This window comes from Mirounga leonina, unplaced genomic scaffold (genome assembly GCF_011800145.1).
Source record: "Mirounga leonina isolate KUSES-001 unplaced genomic scaffold, KU_Mleo_1.0 Mir_171, whole genome shotgun sequence".
Classification (NCBI taxonomy): Eukaryota; Metazoa; Chordata; class Mammalia; order Carnivora; family Phocidae; genus Mirounga; species Mirounga leonina.
This window is the reverse complement of record NW_023270436.1, coordinates 14,321,765-14,339,421: the sequence shown is the minus strand read 5'-3', so window position 1 is coordinate 14,339,421 and position 17,657 is coordinate 14,321,765. Positions and strand designations below refer to the sequence as shown.

General features: G+C 39.4%; 1 protein-coding gene and 1 non-coding gene across 2 annotated transcripts in view; one reads left to right on the top strand and one right to left on the bottom strand.

Annotated features, from left to right (window-relative positions):
* TAOK3 (TAO kinase 3) overlaps positions 1 to 17,657 on the top strand; it is a 182,981-nt gene that overhangs the window by 134,549 nt on the left and 30,775 nt on the right. The window contains exons 13-14 of the mRNA XM_035017101.1: positions 3,049 to 3,255; positions 16,456 to 16,590. Of these exons, the coding sequence (XP_034872992.1) occupies positions 3,049 to 3,255; positions 16,456 to 16,590 (342 nt within the window). The remainder of the gene's footprint in view (positions 1 to 3,048; positions 3,256 to 16,455; positions 16,591 to 17,657) is intronic.
* LOC118018711 lies at positions 12,318 to 12,424 on the bottom strand. Its single transcript, XR_004681461.1, has one exon. It is a non-coding gene; the product is annotated as a U6 spliceosomal RNA (small nuclear RNA).

Here is a 17,657-nt window from a genome sequence, read left to right as displayed (position 1 = left end):
GAATGTAGAATGGGAAGAGGGCCATGCCATATGAGGGACCCGAGGAAACAAACATCACAGATGTTCAGCAGTCCACAACTTCAAGGACGGAGCAGCCAGTATCATCAGATGCCACAGAGAGGTCAAGTTAGACAAGGACCCCGCCCCCCCCCCCCAAATGTTAACTGGGTTTTACAAGCAGGGCATTCTTGATGACCTTCATAAAAGCAGCTTTACAGGAGTAGTTAGGATGAATAATAGATAACTGTGGGTTTGTAGAATAAATGGGAAGTGAGAAAGTAGAGACAGTGAAAGCTGGTTATTTTTAAGATTCATAAATTTGGATAAGAAGGAAAAGGGACAAAGGGCAGTATGGAGAGAGGTCTGTAAGTATGGGGCAGGTCTCTTCATATTTATAGGCAGAGTGGAAGAAGCCAGGACAGAAACATTGAAATTAGATGAGACAGATGTAGTTAAAGAAGTAGGATCTCAGCCAAAATCCATAAGGAACTTATCAAACTCAACACCCAAAGAATAAATAATCTAATCAAGAAATGGGCAGAAGACATGAACAGACATTTCTGCAAAGAAGACATCCAAATGGCCAACAGACATATGAGAAATTGTTCTACACCACTCGGCATCAGGGAAATACAAATCAAAACCTCAATGAGATATCACCTCACACCAGTCAGAATGGCTAAAATTAACAAGTCAGGAAACGACAGATGTTGGCGAGGATGCGGAGAGAAGGGAACCCTCCTACACTGTTGGTGGGAATGCAAGCTGGTGCAGCCACTCTGGAAGACAGTATGGAGGTTCCTCAAAAAGTTGAAAATAGAGCTACCCTATGACCCAGCAATTGCACTACTGGGTATTTACCCCAAAGATACAAATGTAGTGATCCGAAGGGGTACGTGCACCCCAATGTTTATAGCAGCATTGTCTACAATAGTCAAACTATGGAAAGAGCCAAGATGTCCATCAACAGATGAATGGATGAAGAAGATGTGGTGTATATATACAATGGAATATTATGCAGCCATCAAAAAAACCGAAATCTTGCCATTTGCAATGACATGGATGGAACTAGAGGGTATTATGCTAAGTGAAATAAGTCAGTGAGAGAAAGACAAGTATCATATGATCTCACTGATATAAGGAATTTGAGAAACAAGACAGAGGGTCATAGGGGAAGGGAGGAAAAAAATGAAACAAGATGAAACCAGAGAGGGAGACAAACCATAAGAGACTCTTAATCTTAGGAAACAAGCTGAGGGTTGCTGGAGTGGTGGGGGGTGGGAGGAATGGGGTGGCTGGGTGATGGACAGTGGGGAGGGTATGTGCTATGGTGAGCACTGTGAATTGTGTAAGACTGATGAATCACAGACCTGTACCTCTGAAACAAATAATACATTATATGTTAAAAAAAAAAAGAAGAAGATACTAGGAAGGGAAAAATAGGGGGGGGAAATCGGAGGGGGAGATGAACCATGAGAGACTATGGACTCTGAGAAACAAACTGAGGGTTTTAGAGGGGAGAGGGGTAGGGGATGGGTTAGCCCGGTAATGGGTATTAAGGAGGGCACGTATTACATGGAGCACTGGGTATTACATGCAAACAATGAATCATGGAACACTACATCAAAAACTAATGATGTAATGTACGGTGACTAACATAGCATAATAAAATAAAATTAAAAAAAAAAGAAGTAGGATCTCAGGAAATGCATGGGATAGGAGTATTAGAGCTTTGAACAAAAGAAAGGACTCCTCTAAAACTAGATAAAAAAGAGGAAAGGAATGAACAATGAATTTTATTTTACCTTTTTATATAAAAGAAAAAAATTATCAATAATTATAAAAAAGAAATTCAGAAAACTGAATTGGACTATAAAATAAAATCTTTAAAAAAAATCTCGATTGTACATTTACAAATGATCCCCTTTAATTGGGAAAATAAATCTGTTAAAAATATAATGTATTGGGGCGCCTGGGTGGCTCAGTTGGTTAAGCGACTGCCTTCGGCTCAGGTCATGATCCTGGAGTCCCTGGATCGAGTCCCGCATCGGGCTCCCTGCTCGGCGGGGAGTCTGCTTCTCCCTCTGGCCCTCCCCCCTCTCATGTGCTCTCTCTCATTCTCTATCTCTCAAATAAATAAATAAAATCTTAAAATATATATATATATATAATGTATTATCTACCATTTTAAATTACCCAAATTACTTATGCCAGTGATTCCTTAGAGTGCCATGGCTAAGTAACAATTCATTAAAGATATATACATACAGTACGGTTCTTTGAAAATATGATTTTTTTTTAACTAAGTAGCTTTAATTATATTATTTAATCTTATATCAAAAGATATCCCACTGTGATGGGTAAATTACATATTCTGATTATTTTACCACTTCTCAAATAGTAGTCTTTGGACTAGCAGTGATGAATACCAGTATTATTTAACAGATATATTTAATACGATTACAGAGGTAAGCATGATAGAATTGCTTGAGGGAGGCAGAATTTAATTACCTGTCCAGGACAGTAGAATTAATATCCCTGCTTAGACATGAAGTTACTCAGTAATGATTTGCAGAGGAACATATTGCTTGCCAAATCTCTGAAAACTCTTTTAACTCTATTGTAGTTTCAGACGACCTCTGCCCTATTTGTAAATATCCCAGAGGTCACCTGTTCATTTACCTACAATCTTTCTCTATCACCTTGATGTTCCTGAAAGTCTCTTACAAACCTGGCCCAATTTCTGCTTACTGAATAGCAATACAATAATATGATGGTTGCATATGACAGGGGAAAGCCCTGGGCTAGCAGCATTTGGAGCCTTATGACCCATGTCCAGAATGGCCCCTGAGGAAGGCAGAGAAGTGAATCTGAGACGTCTGAAAATGGTGGGGGAATAGTGGAGTCACTACATAAAAAGTTTATCTTTGCAGATTTGGCAGAAAAGCAACTTGGCACTGCAGAATTGAGTGTGCTTAATAGCTCAGTCAATGGATTGGCACTTTATCTCCAGTCATCTCTTTTAACCCCCATGCCCCATTTTTCTAGGACAGCGAACATGGAACCGGCCTGATCAGGGAAATGGACAGCCTGGGCAGCAACCATTCCATCCCAAGCGTATCTGTGAGCACAGGCAGCCAGAGCAGCAGTGTGAACAGCATGCAGGAGGTCATGGATGAGAACAGCTCTGAACCTGTCCTGATGCACGATGACGAAAGCACTATAAATTCCAGTTCCTCTGTTATGCCCAAGAAGGTAGGTTCCGTGGTACCCTTCGCAGCTCTCGGCTTTGTCAATGTAGTGAAGGAAGCTCAGGCCACTTGGCATCCAGACGTTTCAGTGGTACCTTTCTACAACTGCAGTATGGGACTAGACCTAGCACTTGAAAGTTTTCTTTCTTTTTTTTTTTTTTAAAGATTATTTATTTATTTATTTGACAGAGAGAGACACAGCAAGAGAGGGAACACAAGCAGGGGGAGCGGGAGGGGGAGAAGCAGGCTTCCCGCTGAGCAGGGAGCCCAATGCGGGGCTCGATCCCAGGACCCTGGGATCATGACCTGAGCCGAAGGCAGACGCTTAACAACTGAGCCACCCAGGCGCCCCGAAAGTTTTCTTGTAGTAAAAAGATAACAAGAGACTATGCAAAGCTATAGCTGGGCCTATTTCTTCATCTTTCTCTCCTGCTACTCTGATGTCAACCATCATCAGTAAATAAAAATAAATAAATCTGTAAATCTTCAAGTCAAAGAAATTGATAAAATGCCTCTCTAAACCAACAACTTTTAATACTGTAATCTTAACACCTTCCTGAATATAACCCGTTGGTTGTGCCCATTTAGAAGTATGCTCTCAGAAGTATGTTTCTTAATGTATATTCCCAAGATATCACTTGTTTTAGAAACAGTTTCTACTCTTTTCTGTTGGTCTTAGATTTATTCTAAAACTAGCTCTGTCAGCTTAAATATTCTGACTTTTGAATGAATGATTCTATTTTTAATTTTTACTTTGGTTTTTCAATTAAAGATCCTCCTGGGGTGCCTGGGTGGCACAGTTGGTTGAGTCCAGCTCTTGGTTTTGGCTCAGGTCGTGGGATCGAGCCCTGCATCTGGCTCTGTGCTCAGTGCAGAGTCTGCTTAAGACTCTCTTCCCCAGGGCGCCTGGGTGGCTCAGTCGTTGGGCGTCTGCCTTCGGCTCGGGTCATGATCCCAGGGTCCTGGGATCGAGCTCCGCATCGGGCTCCCTGCTCCGCGGGAAGCCTGCTTCTCCCTCTCCCACTCTCCCACTTGTATCCCTGCTCTCACTAACTCTCTCTCTTTGTCAAATAAATAAATAAAATCTTTAAAAAAAAAAAATAAAAGACTCTCTTTCCCTCTCCCTGTCCTCCCCCCTCTGTCTCTCAAATAAGTAAATCTAAAAAAAAAAAAAATCCTCCTTTCATACAGACCTATCATGGTTTATAAGTTGAAGTACTTCATGAAAAAAAAAGAAAAAAAAAAGTCTTAAAGTTTCTTGCAGAGCATTTTCTGTAAGATGAGTATTATACAGGGGCACCTGGGTGGCTCAGTCATTAAGCGTCTGCCTTTGGCTCAGGTCATGATCCCAGGGTCCTGGGATCGAGCCCCACATCGGGCTCCCTGCTCTGCCGGAAGCCTGCTTCTCCCTCTCCCACTCCCTCCTGCTCGTGTCCCTCTCTCGCTGTGTCTCTCTCTGTCAAATAAATAAACAAAATCTTTTTAAAAAAAAAATGAGTTTTATACAGAATTACCAATAATTCTTTGGATGAAGTCCCAAAAATGTTTTGAGTGACTTTAGGTAAGCAGTCCATAGTGTAGAATTATATGAAAGAATCTCTTTATTTTTTCTTGTAAGGTATATATGTACTTGTTTTAATAAATGCTAATTTCAGTGATAGAGCATGTTTAAGAATTTTTTTCACTTAAACTTCAATTGGTGCATTTTCCTTGGGACAAAGAGGAAATTGAACAGGTAAGGATGAAGGGCAGGAGAAAATATATTGGTCCCTGGTCATAAGTAGTGGAGGGATACACATTTATTTTCTGAACGGATTAACTTATTCATTTATTCAACAAAAATTGGTGAGGACTTCTACTACGTGCCAGGAACTATGGTAGGTCCTGTGGATATGTAGGAAATAAAACACACATAACACTTTCATGAAACTTATTCTCTATGGGGGAGATTAGGAAAATAATTGTACAATTAACTATATCATGTGATTATGAAAATTCTGCTCTGGGTAAAAGGAGTATTTAATCTATCAGGGAGTCGTGGAAAGCCTACCCAGTGAAGTAACGTTTAAGCTAAAACTTCACAGAGAAGTAGACGTTAGCTAACCTGGGGTGAGAGATGGGGATGAATCAGAAAGTAAGCGCAAAAGCCCTGAGACAAAAAGAACTTTGTATGTTCAAGGAAGAGGGGAAAGGTCAGAGAAGTTAGAGCTTGGTGAGCAGTGTGAAGAGTGAATGGAATCTAGAGAGACAGCAAGGACCAAGTTATCAGAAAGCCATGGAAGCATTTTGAGTAAAGGAGTTATAGCATACAGATGCAGAAATCTGCTAAGAGTTCAGCATTGGCAGCCAGCCTTCTTTAAACATGGGCAAGTGATCCTATATTTGAAAGGTAGAAAAGAAGGTTTTGCTGGGCTTTCTTTTTGGAAGTAGCTGTCATGGATCCTGACAAATCTGGCTCTTTCCTTTCTATTACCTCTGGAGTTCCATGGGTATAGGGATCAAAAGAAAACTAATTCCACTGGATCTTTTTACTCCAGGACCCCTCAAATGAGAACAGAATTAGAAGAAAGATACCACTGGCACAGTCAACAAGAAGGAAAACCCTAGTCTTGAACTCACTGGAGATTTTAATTCTAATTTTGGTGTGTGATGGTACAGACCTGTCTTGTGATAATAGAGGTTTTTCAATACTTTTTTCTCTTGCATGTAATCACTTAAAGAATAGATGTTAATATATGGGGCACCTGGGTGGCACATTTGGTTAAGCGACCAACTCTTGGTTTCTGCTCAGCTCATGATCTCAGGGTCGTGAGCTCGAACCCCACATTGAACCCTGCATCAGGCTCCCCACTCAGCACTTAAGTTTCTCTCTCCCTCTGCCCCTCCCCACCCATGTTCTCTCTCCCTCTCTCAAAATAAATCTTGTTTTTTTTTTTTTTAAAGATTTTATTTATTTATTTGAGAGAGACAGACAGACAGAGAGCATGAGAGAGGGGAGGGTCGGGAGGGTCAGAGGGAGAAGCAGACTCCCTGCCGAGCAGGGAGCCCGATGCGGGACTCGATCCAGGGACTCCAGGATCATGACCTGAGCCGAAGGCAGTCGCTTAACCAACTGAGCCACCCAGGCACCCATAAATCTTGTTTTTAAAAAAAGAATAGATATTAATTTATATTCTGAAATAGATGGTCTTGTATTTGATCCATATAAAATGTTTGTCAGGAAGAATTTAAGTTATATAATGTATTTCTATTTTATTATGGAATAAATATATAGAGGAAATGTGATGAAAGAAAATTGAAAAACACTTGTGAATAGAACTGAATGAATTAATTGAACTGAAAATATAAGCAGGCTAACCAAAAGCAACACACAGAATGGGACCAAATATTTGCAGATCATATTTGCATATCTAATATTTGCATATCTAATAAGGGATTGATATTCAAAATAGAGAGCAAGCTCCTAAAACTCAACAACCAAAAAATGACCAACCCAAATCGAAAATGAGCAAAGGACTTGAATAGACATTTCTCCAAAGAAGATAAACAAATAACCAATAAGCACATGAAAAGATGCTCAATATCATCAATCACTAAAGAAATGCAAATCAAAACTACAGTAAGATACCACCTCATGCCCATTAGGATGGCTACTATCAAAAAAACAAAAAAATGACAAGAGTTGGCAAGGATGTGTAAAAATCGGAACCCTTGTACACTGTTGATAGGGATATAAAATGGTATAGCTGCTGTGGAAAACAGTATGGTAGTTCCTCAAAAAAATTAAAAATAGAATTGCCACATGATCCAGCACTTCCACTTCTGGATATATACCCTCAAAAATTTAAAGTAGGGTCTCAAGGAAATATTTGTACAACTGTGTTCATAACAGCATTAATTATAATCGCTAAAATTTGGAAGCAACCCAAATGTCCATTGATGGATGAATGGATAAGCAAAATATAGTATATATGTGCAATGGAATATTATTCAGCCTTAAAAAGGAAAAGAATTTCTGACATACACTACAACATGGATAAATCATGAGGAGTGAAATATGCCGGTAACAAAAAGACAAATACTGTACGATTCCACTTATATGAGGTATTTAGAGTAGCTAAAATCATAAAGATGGAAAGTAGCATGGTGGCTGCCAGAGGCTGAGGAGAGGGAAGAAATGGAGAGTTGTTTAATGGGGACAAGTTTCAGTTGTACAAGATGAAAGAGTTACGAGGATGGATGGGGGTGATGGTTGCACAACATTATAAGTCTATTTAATAGCCCTGAACTGTATACTTAAAAATAATTAAGATGGTTAATTTATATATATTTCACCACAATAAAAAAAAGGGGGGAATGTAGGCAGGCAATAAAAGTAGAATATGTTATATGTGAAAACTGAATGTTAAATATGGTATCTCTTCATGAGACCCATTTAAATCCTATACCTGGGCTTAAAAATTTATCATTCAACAGAAATACAAAAATTATTCAGAAACTTCATATTTGTTGGTATGCTTGACTTCCTAAAAGTTTTCCACTTGGGAACATAAATGAAATAGGATCTTAAGCTCTCAATAGAAAATTTTATATAATGGATCATAGGAATGAGGACACAAGTTTATAGTTCTGTCTGCCACTGTTAGTGTTATTTTACTTTAGGCAAATCACAAACCTCTCTGGGCCTGTTTCTCCATCTGTAAAATTAGGAGTTCTGTATGGTTTCAGAGATCCCTTCCAGCCCTTAAATTCTGTGTTTCTATTCCTGTAATCTTTTTTTTTTAAGATTTTATTTATTTATTTGACAGAGAGAGAGAGAGCACAAGCAGGGGGAGCAGGCAGAGGGAGAAGCAGGCTCCCCGCTGAGCAGGGATCCCCATGCGGGGCTCAATCCCAGGACCCTGGGATCATGACCTGAGCCGAATGCAGACACTTAACGACTGAGCCACCCAGGCACCACTATTCCTGTAACCTTTAGAGAAGCAGATCTCTCATGTGACTTTCAAGCTGTTTTGTAGAAAGGTGCCTCAGGAACAAGCCTCATCCATACCTCCCCCAGGACAAGGCCGGCTTTTATCTCTTACATTATGTGTTTGGATTTCACTTAAGATTTCACTTAAAAAGGGAGATTTTTCTAAAAACCACTGTTGTTGTTGTTGTTTTTAAGATTTTATTTATTCACTTGACAGAGAGAGACACAGCGAGTGAGGGAACACAAGCAGGGGGACTGGGAGAGGGAGAAGCAGGGGGAGTGGGAGAGGGAGAAGCAGGCCTCCCACTGAGCAGGGAGGCCTGATGTAGGGCTCCATCCCAGGACCCGGGGAACACAACCTGAGCCAAAGGCAGACGCTTAACGACTGAGCCACCCAGACACCCCTAAAAGCCACTGTTCTGATCAGTCCCTCCTTCTTCATGCAGATGGCATAGCGGTGACATTATATTACATGTAGGTGCAGGTAACATTTAGGTCATAGGGTAGATTCTCTGGGAAGCAGAGCTGAAACAGTTTCAAGCAGCAATTTGTTTTTTAGGAGTTTCCTTTGGGATCAACACCTGTGGAAGAGAGAAGGAAGCAGCATTAGGCGGAGGGCGAAGTTGAAGTGAAATAGCAGACCTAACAACCGCCTCAGCCAACCCCTAAGGGAGCTGTGGGGCTAAAATGACCCTTCAGAGTTGTCCAAACTGAGCCAGAAGAGCTGGGCCTTGTTACCCTCACCCAGACCAGTCACTGAATATGAGCAACCTGGGAAGGGTGTGAACTTGCTCAAGGCTGCTCTCTGCAGCCAAGACCGCCCCTAAATGGACTGCCAGCATTCTGGCAGCAAGTCTTTTCTTAGAGGCGGATCTAGGTGGTGCATTTCTGAGTCTACCATAACTTGTGACAACAAAGATTTTTTTTTTTTTTTTTTTTTTTTAGATTTTATTTATTTATTTGACACAGAGAGACACAGTGAGAGAGGGAACACAGCAGGGGGAATGGGAGAGGGAGAAGCAGGCTTCCCGCCGAGCAGGGAGCCCGATGCAGGGCTTGATCCCAGGACCCTGGGATCATGACCTGAGCCGAAGGCAGACGCTTAACCGACTGAGCCACCCAGGTGCCCCAACAAAGATTATTTTTAAAGAAAGCAATCAATATTGTTTTATAAAACATTTACCAGTTTTGCATGGGTCTGTGACCAGAATCTTAGAAAAGCCTATATATCACTAAATTATCATACTACAACCAGTGTTCTACCCATTATCTCATTATCCTATTTTATTTTCTTTTTAATACTTGCCACCATCTAATATTATATTATGTATTAATTTGTTTATATTATTTCATTAGTAGAGTGTAAATTTCATTAAGGCAAAGACTATGCCTGCCTTGTTCCACACTACATCTTAACACCTGAACAGTGCCTGGCATAGCACAGTAAATAACTACATAGCATAGTAAATAACTATGGAATGAATGAATGAATGGACGAACGAACAAAAAACACAAGGAATGAATGAATTGCCAGAGACTAAACATCATGCTATTTTGGTTCATTGAACATATGGATTAAAAGGGTTAAATAATCTTAAGTATTGTCTTTATGGTTTAAATTAAATAGCACTTCCCCAATAATTATACTCCAGACAGTAAGAACATGCTTAATAAATACCAAAATATAAGAATAAGGGTGGGAGATTTTCTTGGCACTCCATCTTGATTGTTGCAATCAAGCAGACATTATCCTAAATTAGTTAAATCATAGATATGAAACAGATTACCATTTTATATAAGAAGTAAACTTACTTTTAAAGGCCATGTGCAACCAGTTAAGAGTGTGACTTGAAATTAACTGCTCTGCATCCAGAATAAAGATGCCCTGATTTTAGCAGGACAGTTCTATCACAGATCAAGACCCCAAAAATGTGGTGGGACACTGAAAATTTTCCTTTGGCATCAGAATTTCAGGTTACTTCTTTTTCTCCAGTCCTCGCCTCTATTCTGGTCTTTCCCAGGCCCTGAAGGGACCCTAATCTAATCTCCCTTTTGAGTAAAAATGACGTGGTAAGTCTAAAAGTGTATTCAGAAAAAATAAACTTGAAGCACTTTTCCCCTTGCTAATGTTGCCACGCTGCTTTTTCCAATAATGAGAATATCACCATATCTCTAGACTGTTAGCTCCTCAAGGACATCTCTCTTCTCCTACCACCCAGCACAGTGTCTGTCACATAGTAAGTACTCAATAAATGTTTTGTGAACTAAAATGAAGGTGAACTTATATAGGACACAACTCTACATACGCCTCAATTCTCGATTTTTCCCAAAGGACTCCAGAACAAACTCCTAACCCAAATTAGGTTTTCCGCTGTTACCTAGCCTACTTCTGAGCCTCTGCCCTACTCCTTAAAATCATTGTGGATGTAGCCGCAGCAAACAGATCTTAATAGTGTTCTAACCAACAAAGTCTGTTCTTTTAATCTGCCAGTGAAAAGGTATGCTTTTATTTTAGGTCTAAAATCAGTTGTCTTTGCCTGCTCCTGCCTTCTATTAATACAGATCATAAGACCTTAATATATTAAAGTGTTCGCTAATCAGTTTGTTCTTTTAGGTATGCCTAATGAACTCTAGTCATCATGGCCCTCTTTTAGAGATTATTTTAAAAAATCATTCTATCCTAACTCCTAAAGCTTTATTTGGCCTTTTTCCTATTCGTCAGTGTTCTCCCCCCCCCCCCCCCCCCCCCTTCTTTAAAAAAAGAACGGCTTTCACCATTTTTGTGGGAGAAAAAAAAAAAGCTGCCCTGAGGGGATAGGATGTTCCAGCTTAATTTTCACTTGCTTCGGTGGCCTTTCCTATTATTTTTGCTGAAGAGAGAGGTGGGTTCTTTGACTCTTCAAGTCATATTTGGCAAAGTAAAAGTAAATTAACATACGAAGGTAATGTTTCTCAAACAGAGCAGTCATACAAACCACCTCTCTACAGTAGCATCTTTGTCCTCTGTGTTCTAGTCATTTTTTTCTCCCTAGTAGCTATCCTCCCCAGTAAAGATAACTTTGTCCATCTTTTTCCCTTCCTCTAGCCCCAGTTTTCGATAGCGACAACTGCGTATGCAATAATTTAATAATTTTGAAATGAACAGAAACCAAAGAGAGATGGTGGGTTTGTTGATCCCTTCTCCACAGCATAAAAAGTGTGGGAGTCTATAAAAAAGCTTCTCATCGTCCGATAAAAGCCATTTTTAGATCCTCTTCCTGCCCCTTGTGCTTGTGTGTCACAATTTTATGACTTTCTTAGAGTACAGAGTGGCAGGTTTTTATGAAATACAAATCTGAATTCTGTTAAATAATACAAGAGAAAATGTCATTTTCCCACAGTCTTCTCAGACCTATATTCGTGAACTTATTTATTCAGCAAACATTTACTGAATGCCTACTAAGTATCAAGCCCTAGGTGGGCACTAGGGAGACAGATTTTTCAAGCCACATTTACTGTTTTCAGAAAGCTCGCAGTCTCATGCACAGACACACAAGTAAGTATGTGATAGTATGATAAAGGTATACCCAAAGTATAACAGTATCCACAGAGTGGTTTCCAGGGTTAATTTCGAGTTAATCTGGAAACCCTAAACAAGCAACTACACCATGAATCTTAATTTCAGAATCTTAATAAAGAGATAATTAGAGAAAAACATTTAAATAAAAGTAAAGCCCCTGTTGAGGGTATAATAGTAAAATTTGTGCTTCATGCTTCGTGTACGTCAGTATGTTGTATAAAAGTTCAATTCTTGGGCGCCTGGGTGGCTCAGTTGGTTAAGCGACTGCCTTCGGCTCAGGTCATGATCCTGGAGTCCCGGGATCGAGTCCCGCATCGGGCTCCCTGCTCGGCAGGGAGTCTGCTTCTCCCTCTGACCCTCCCCCCTCTCATGTGCTCTCTCTCTCTCATTCTCTCTGTCTCAAGTAAATAAATAAAATCTAAAAAAATTAAAAATAAAAAATAAAGTTCAATTCTTTTTGCTAAAGATTTGACCAAAATTACGACATCTTCTTTTCCTTTTAATCTGAAGACGTTATATTTATTTTACTTTTATTTTTTTAATGGAACGCTTCACGAATTTGCATGTCATCCTTGCGCAGGGGCCATGCTAATCTTCTCTGTATCGTTCCAGTTGTAGTATATGTGCTGCTAAAGCGAGCACAGGAAGTTTTATTTATTTATTTTTTTTACAGTGAAAGAACATTATAAATTTACCTGGTTAACATAGATTTACTTAAAACTGGTCCTCAACCATATTGGCATTTGAAAGATCTATTTTGTTTATTCCCAGATGGTAATATTTTAAAGATAAATTATAAACAAGACCTGTATTTTGTCTTGGTAAAGTAGAGCATGATATTTGTTCTTTTAAAAAAGAAAAAGATTTTATTTTTAAGTAATCTCTACCCCCAACCTGGGGCTCAAACTTACAACCCCAAGATCAAGAATCGCATGCTCTGCCAACTGAGTCAGCCAGGCACCCCGATATTTGTTCTTAATGTTCTAAAATCATTTTCAGCATCAAAGATGTTGGCCCTCACACTATTTGTAAATAATCTGCATCAGGGCCTAATTGCAAAAAATAGCAAATTATCCCTTTCCATTATTAGTCTTAAAATGTGTTCAGAAAGTCTGGGAGCCAGGTATGGTGCTCGTTTTCAAAGGGACAGCTATTTGAAGGGAAAGTATAACCAACAGACAATATACCCAGTAAAGTTGATAATTTAATTTGTGCTTCTCAAGTCACATTTCCCTCATTTTAAATTGCTTCATTGTTTAAGTTGTCTTCAGAATTATAAACTTGTTTTATGCAATGGAATTGAATATTTTAAAATTCATTTTCCTGTGCATTTGAAATGGATGTCTACTGTTAGACTAAAATTTTACCTCATTTTGTGGTCTCTCACATAATATTTGAAGAGTTTTAGTGTGTGGATAGGTTATGAAGTTGCTGTGGAAAACTAAGAGTTCTATTATAAAATGAAAAAAATTTAAGCTGGAATAAAGAATTATACTGTTATCGTTATGTACTATTTTTGAAGTAGATTAAAATTTTGGACCTATTCAGATTAGCTTTTAAAGTAGCATTATTGGGGCGCCTGGGTGGCTCATTCGTTAAGCGTCTGCCTTCAGCTCAGATCATGATCCCAGGGTCCTGGGATTGAGCCTCGCATCAGGCTCCCTGCTCAGTGGGAAGCCTGCTTCTCCCTCTCCCACTCCCCCTGCTTGTGTTCCCTCTCTTGCTGTGTCTCTGTCTGTCAAATAAATAAATAAAATCTTTAAAGTAGCATTATTTTTTCCGAGGGGATGGGGAAAAAATAATAAAATAGCATTAATTTAGAAATATACCTTAGTGAGTTATTGAATTAGCTATGTGTTAATTAAAATCACTATGATTTTGAATTTTAACTTTTCCAGTGTATTCCAATATTCTTGGTTTAAAAATTTAGCAAATATAATGTGACTTTTAATTTGCTAAGCAAGATCCTAGCCCACAAGTATTAATTTTTATCTGAGAGAAAACACACTAATAATATTAAAATTATACATATTTGTACATGAGTATGTTTCACATTATTCTGTTAAGTGAACTGTGTAGATTCTAGTGTCACTACTTATCTTTGTAAGTCAAGTTATTACAATTTGAAACTGAGCTGCTACCTCTCAGTCAGTGAACTTAATGTTAGCTAATTAATAATCACCAAACTTTGACTTCTTAAGGCCTCCTATAAAACCACAGGACCCTACCTAGTTTGTCTCATCTGATTGCTGCCATTTAGAAGCTTCTTGTTTTTCTGGGACTGTAATATTAGGTAAGATCAATTTTGGAGAGGGGCGCCTGGGTGGCTTAATTGGTTAAGCGTCTGCCTTCGGCTCAGGTCATGATCCCAGGGTCCTGGGATTGAGTCCCGCATCAGGCTCCCTGCTCAAGTGGGGAGTCTGCTTCTCCCTCTCCCTCTGCCCCTCCCCGCCAACTCGTGTTCTCACTCACTCTGCTCTCTCTCTCTCTCTCAAATAAATAAAAATAAAAAAATCTTTAAAAAAATCAATTTTGGAGATAAATGTAACTTATTAATAAATATCCAGCAATGTGAATGGCAGTAGATCCCAGTACCTTCCTCCCTAGAACCTTAAACCTAGCGCATAAATCCTAGTCCCATACCTGATCTCTCTTTGCCCTATAAAATAAGAGGTTAGATTTCCTGGGAACTAATATAGAAGTTTTAATTGGCCTATCAAGGTTGGTTGGTTGTTCTTTTTTTAATCTCAAAAATATGGGTTGAGGTACATTTTTAACCTATAGTACTATCTAACAGAACTAATTGCAGGGCGTCTGGGTGGCTCAGTCGGTTGAGCGTCTGCCTTCGGCTCAGGTCATGGTCCCAGGGTCCTGGGATCAAGCCCCGCGTTGCATTGGGCTGCCTGCTCAGTGGGAGGCCTGCTTCTCCCTCTCCCACTCCCCCTGCTTATGTTCCCTCTCTCGCTGTTTCTCTCTCTGTCAAATAAATAAATAAAATAAAATAAAAAAACTGCAGTGATGGAAAGGATTTATATCTGCACTTTTCAGTATGGTAGCCATAGTTAGTGGCTGCCTTAAAACATAGCTGGTGTGACTTGGGAACAGAATTTTACATTTTATTTAATTTAAATATCCATGTGGCTACTGGCTATCTTATAAGACAGCATAACAATAGAATATCCTTGAATTGGACATATATGTCCTCAATGGCATTAAAGGTCCCTTCATTATTTAAAAACAAAATAGACCTCAATACAGTAAATTGAAAAAAAAAATTTCTAAATATAGATGTAATGGTAGATGCCTTCCTAACATTCTGGAGCATTCTAAATTTATAAATGGAAAAAGAAAATCAGCCCAATGGTAAATTTAATCTTGGCTCTTGACTTTTACCTAAAAACCTGGATATAAAAATTTAATTTCCCTGAAGAATATGTGTCTTGACTTTTAAAAATTTTAGATGATATAATAAAATTTTGTGTTTCTAAACCTCTTCAATTTTTGTTTTCTGTTGAAAGAGCAAACAATTATTTAAAAAACATTTATCAGGTAGTCATAGACAAAATGCAAAACTGACTTCTCACAGATGGTTTCTCCTAAAACCCTAGGGCAATAAGGGAATTAATTTTTCCTTCCCCATCCTGAACATGTACTATTTAAAAATCCCCCATGGTTGTACATGTTTTTGAGCTATTATTATAGCATCTTTTTTCCTGAAGGGTTAAGAGCTACTTACTGACTGACCACTCCATCTTTTATAGAGAAAAGCATCACCCTTTGAAAGCATTTTCCCCTTTAAAACTCATTTAAATTGCATTTAAGAAACATCCATTATTACCCTTCCAGGGAATGTTATTTTTCACTGGGCGTTACAACAAGATTAATCATCTCTGCCTATCAAGAAGCACAGATTTGATTAAATCAGCCAAGGACATTAAATGCTAGCCTTACTCACTCTAGTGACCATATCGAGACTGAGTTGAGGAAGAATTTGTGAAAGTATCATTTGGTTAAAATTGCATGCCTGTCTCTTTAAATCTAAAAAAAAATCCTTTCAGAAGCTGTAGAGAGAAGGTGCTAGAACTGTGTACGATCATGACTGGAAAGCAGGATCCCTCAGTGACTGCCGAATCTTCCCAGCACAAGATAGAGAGGCAGTTCAGCACAAGCCTACACTGGTTCTAGGCAGAACGATGATCCTACCGAACAGATCTCAAATAAAATTAAATTGAGAAAGCAGATCTTTCAAGGGAATGAGGCGGAGGCTCGCTTTTATGTTAAAAGCAACCAGCATCCTCCTTGCTAGACATGGACATGACATTTTTAAAGGAATTATTTGGTTACAGCGTTTTAAGCAAACTGTTCTAAGGAGTCTGTACATTGCATTGTTTTTTCTATTCTTTTTTTCTTTTGCATATATGTAATTCTGGAGGTAAAGAAAAAGCCTGCCAGGGATTCAGAAGGCATCCCACTAGCGATCAGCTGACATTCCTAACTGAAGGCTGCAATGTGTTGCTTATTCATTTTGTACCGTGGGAGCTGCGGGGACTAGCAGAGAGCTAAACTATGCATTTCAAACAGCAGTGCTTGTGCAGAAAGAGGGGTGAGAGAGAGGCAGCCGGCGAGGAAAGAGCACAGCTGGACTTTCTCCTTGTTTTTATCCATTTCTGCAGGATCATGTATTCATAAGGGATGAGGCGGGCCACGGCGATCCCAGGCCTGAGCCGCGGCCTACCCAGTCAGTTCAGAGCCAGGCCCTCCACTACCGGAACAGAGAGCGCTTTGCCACGATCAAATCAGCATCTTTGGTAAGCAAACACCCCTCTACCCACCTTCCCTTCCTTCCCCTCCTCCCCATCTGGCAGCCTCTCGCCCTCCCTGAGCCTCTGTCGGCTTCATGGATGGGAGGAAAGGAGTCAAGAATGTTTTCTCCCTCCTAATAATTTTATTCATTTTAGAAAAAATCTGTTGGCATGGCAACCTGATCTCAGATATTTTAGCATTGTCTACGGCATGGAAAAAAAAAAACCTTTGTGTGTGTGTGTATGTGTGTGTGTATTTATATATGCTGTATGTGCAAAATAAAAGGCCTTTAAGATGAAGTTGCTAACCTATCCAATTTTTTAAAAGCTATTTGTCTTTTCATTGAAATAATAATGCTAAAAAAATTTTAAAGGTATTTGATGTGCAGGGCACTATGCTTCTTTTTGTATAGATGCAAGTGTGTTTGTAATGTATACACACATATCAAAAGATAAGACACAATTTTTTTAAATATATCACTGCTAGCTAATGTATGTAATTGTAGAAAATAAGGTACTAGCTTCCTAGGGATGAATTGCTGGTTCGTTCTGGTTCATTCATTTATTTATTGCAACAATGGTAGTGGCTGCATTTCCCCATTTAACCCCTGAAGAATTTCCTGGCACAAATAAAGCAAGAAGGGCTTTGTAGGAGAGGATATGGATGGTTGTGGAAGAAAAGATACTGTAGGATCCTTCAGCATTTTTACTATTGCAAATGTGATTGCTGGATGCCCTTGTAGTAGCAAAAGGGGTGTGTGCTGGAAGAGTTAGTTTCCATGCCTCCTCCCCTTGGCCCCCCACGCGTGCGCCTGCGCGCTCCCATACTCACACACACACACTCACATCGTTTCATCCTTGGCACTCTAAACTCTCTTTAATCTTTTGCTTCTGAATCTCGCTTCTCGGCCAGAAAAATTATTGAAATTTTCGTTGTTTTGCCCCGATTGATGTTAGAGGTCACATGGGCAGGAAGAGTTAGTGTACGCTGCCTGGCTATTACATTTAGAACCTGTGATGACATCATCCGAGGCCGACCCAGAAATTATTTTTCTTGCCCTATTTTTTAAACC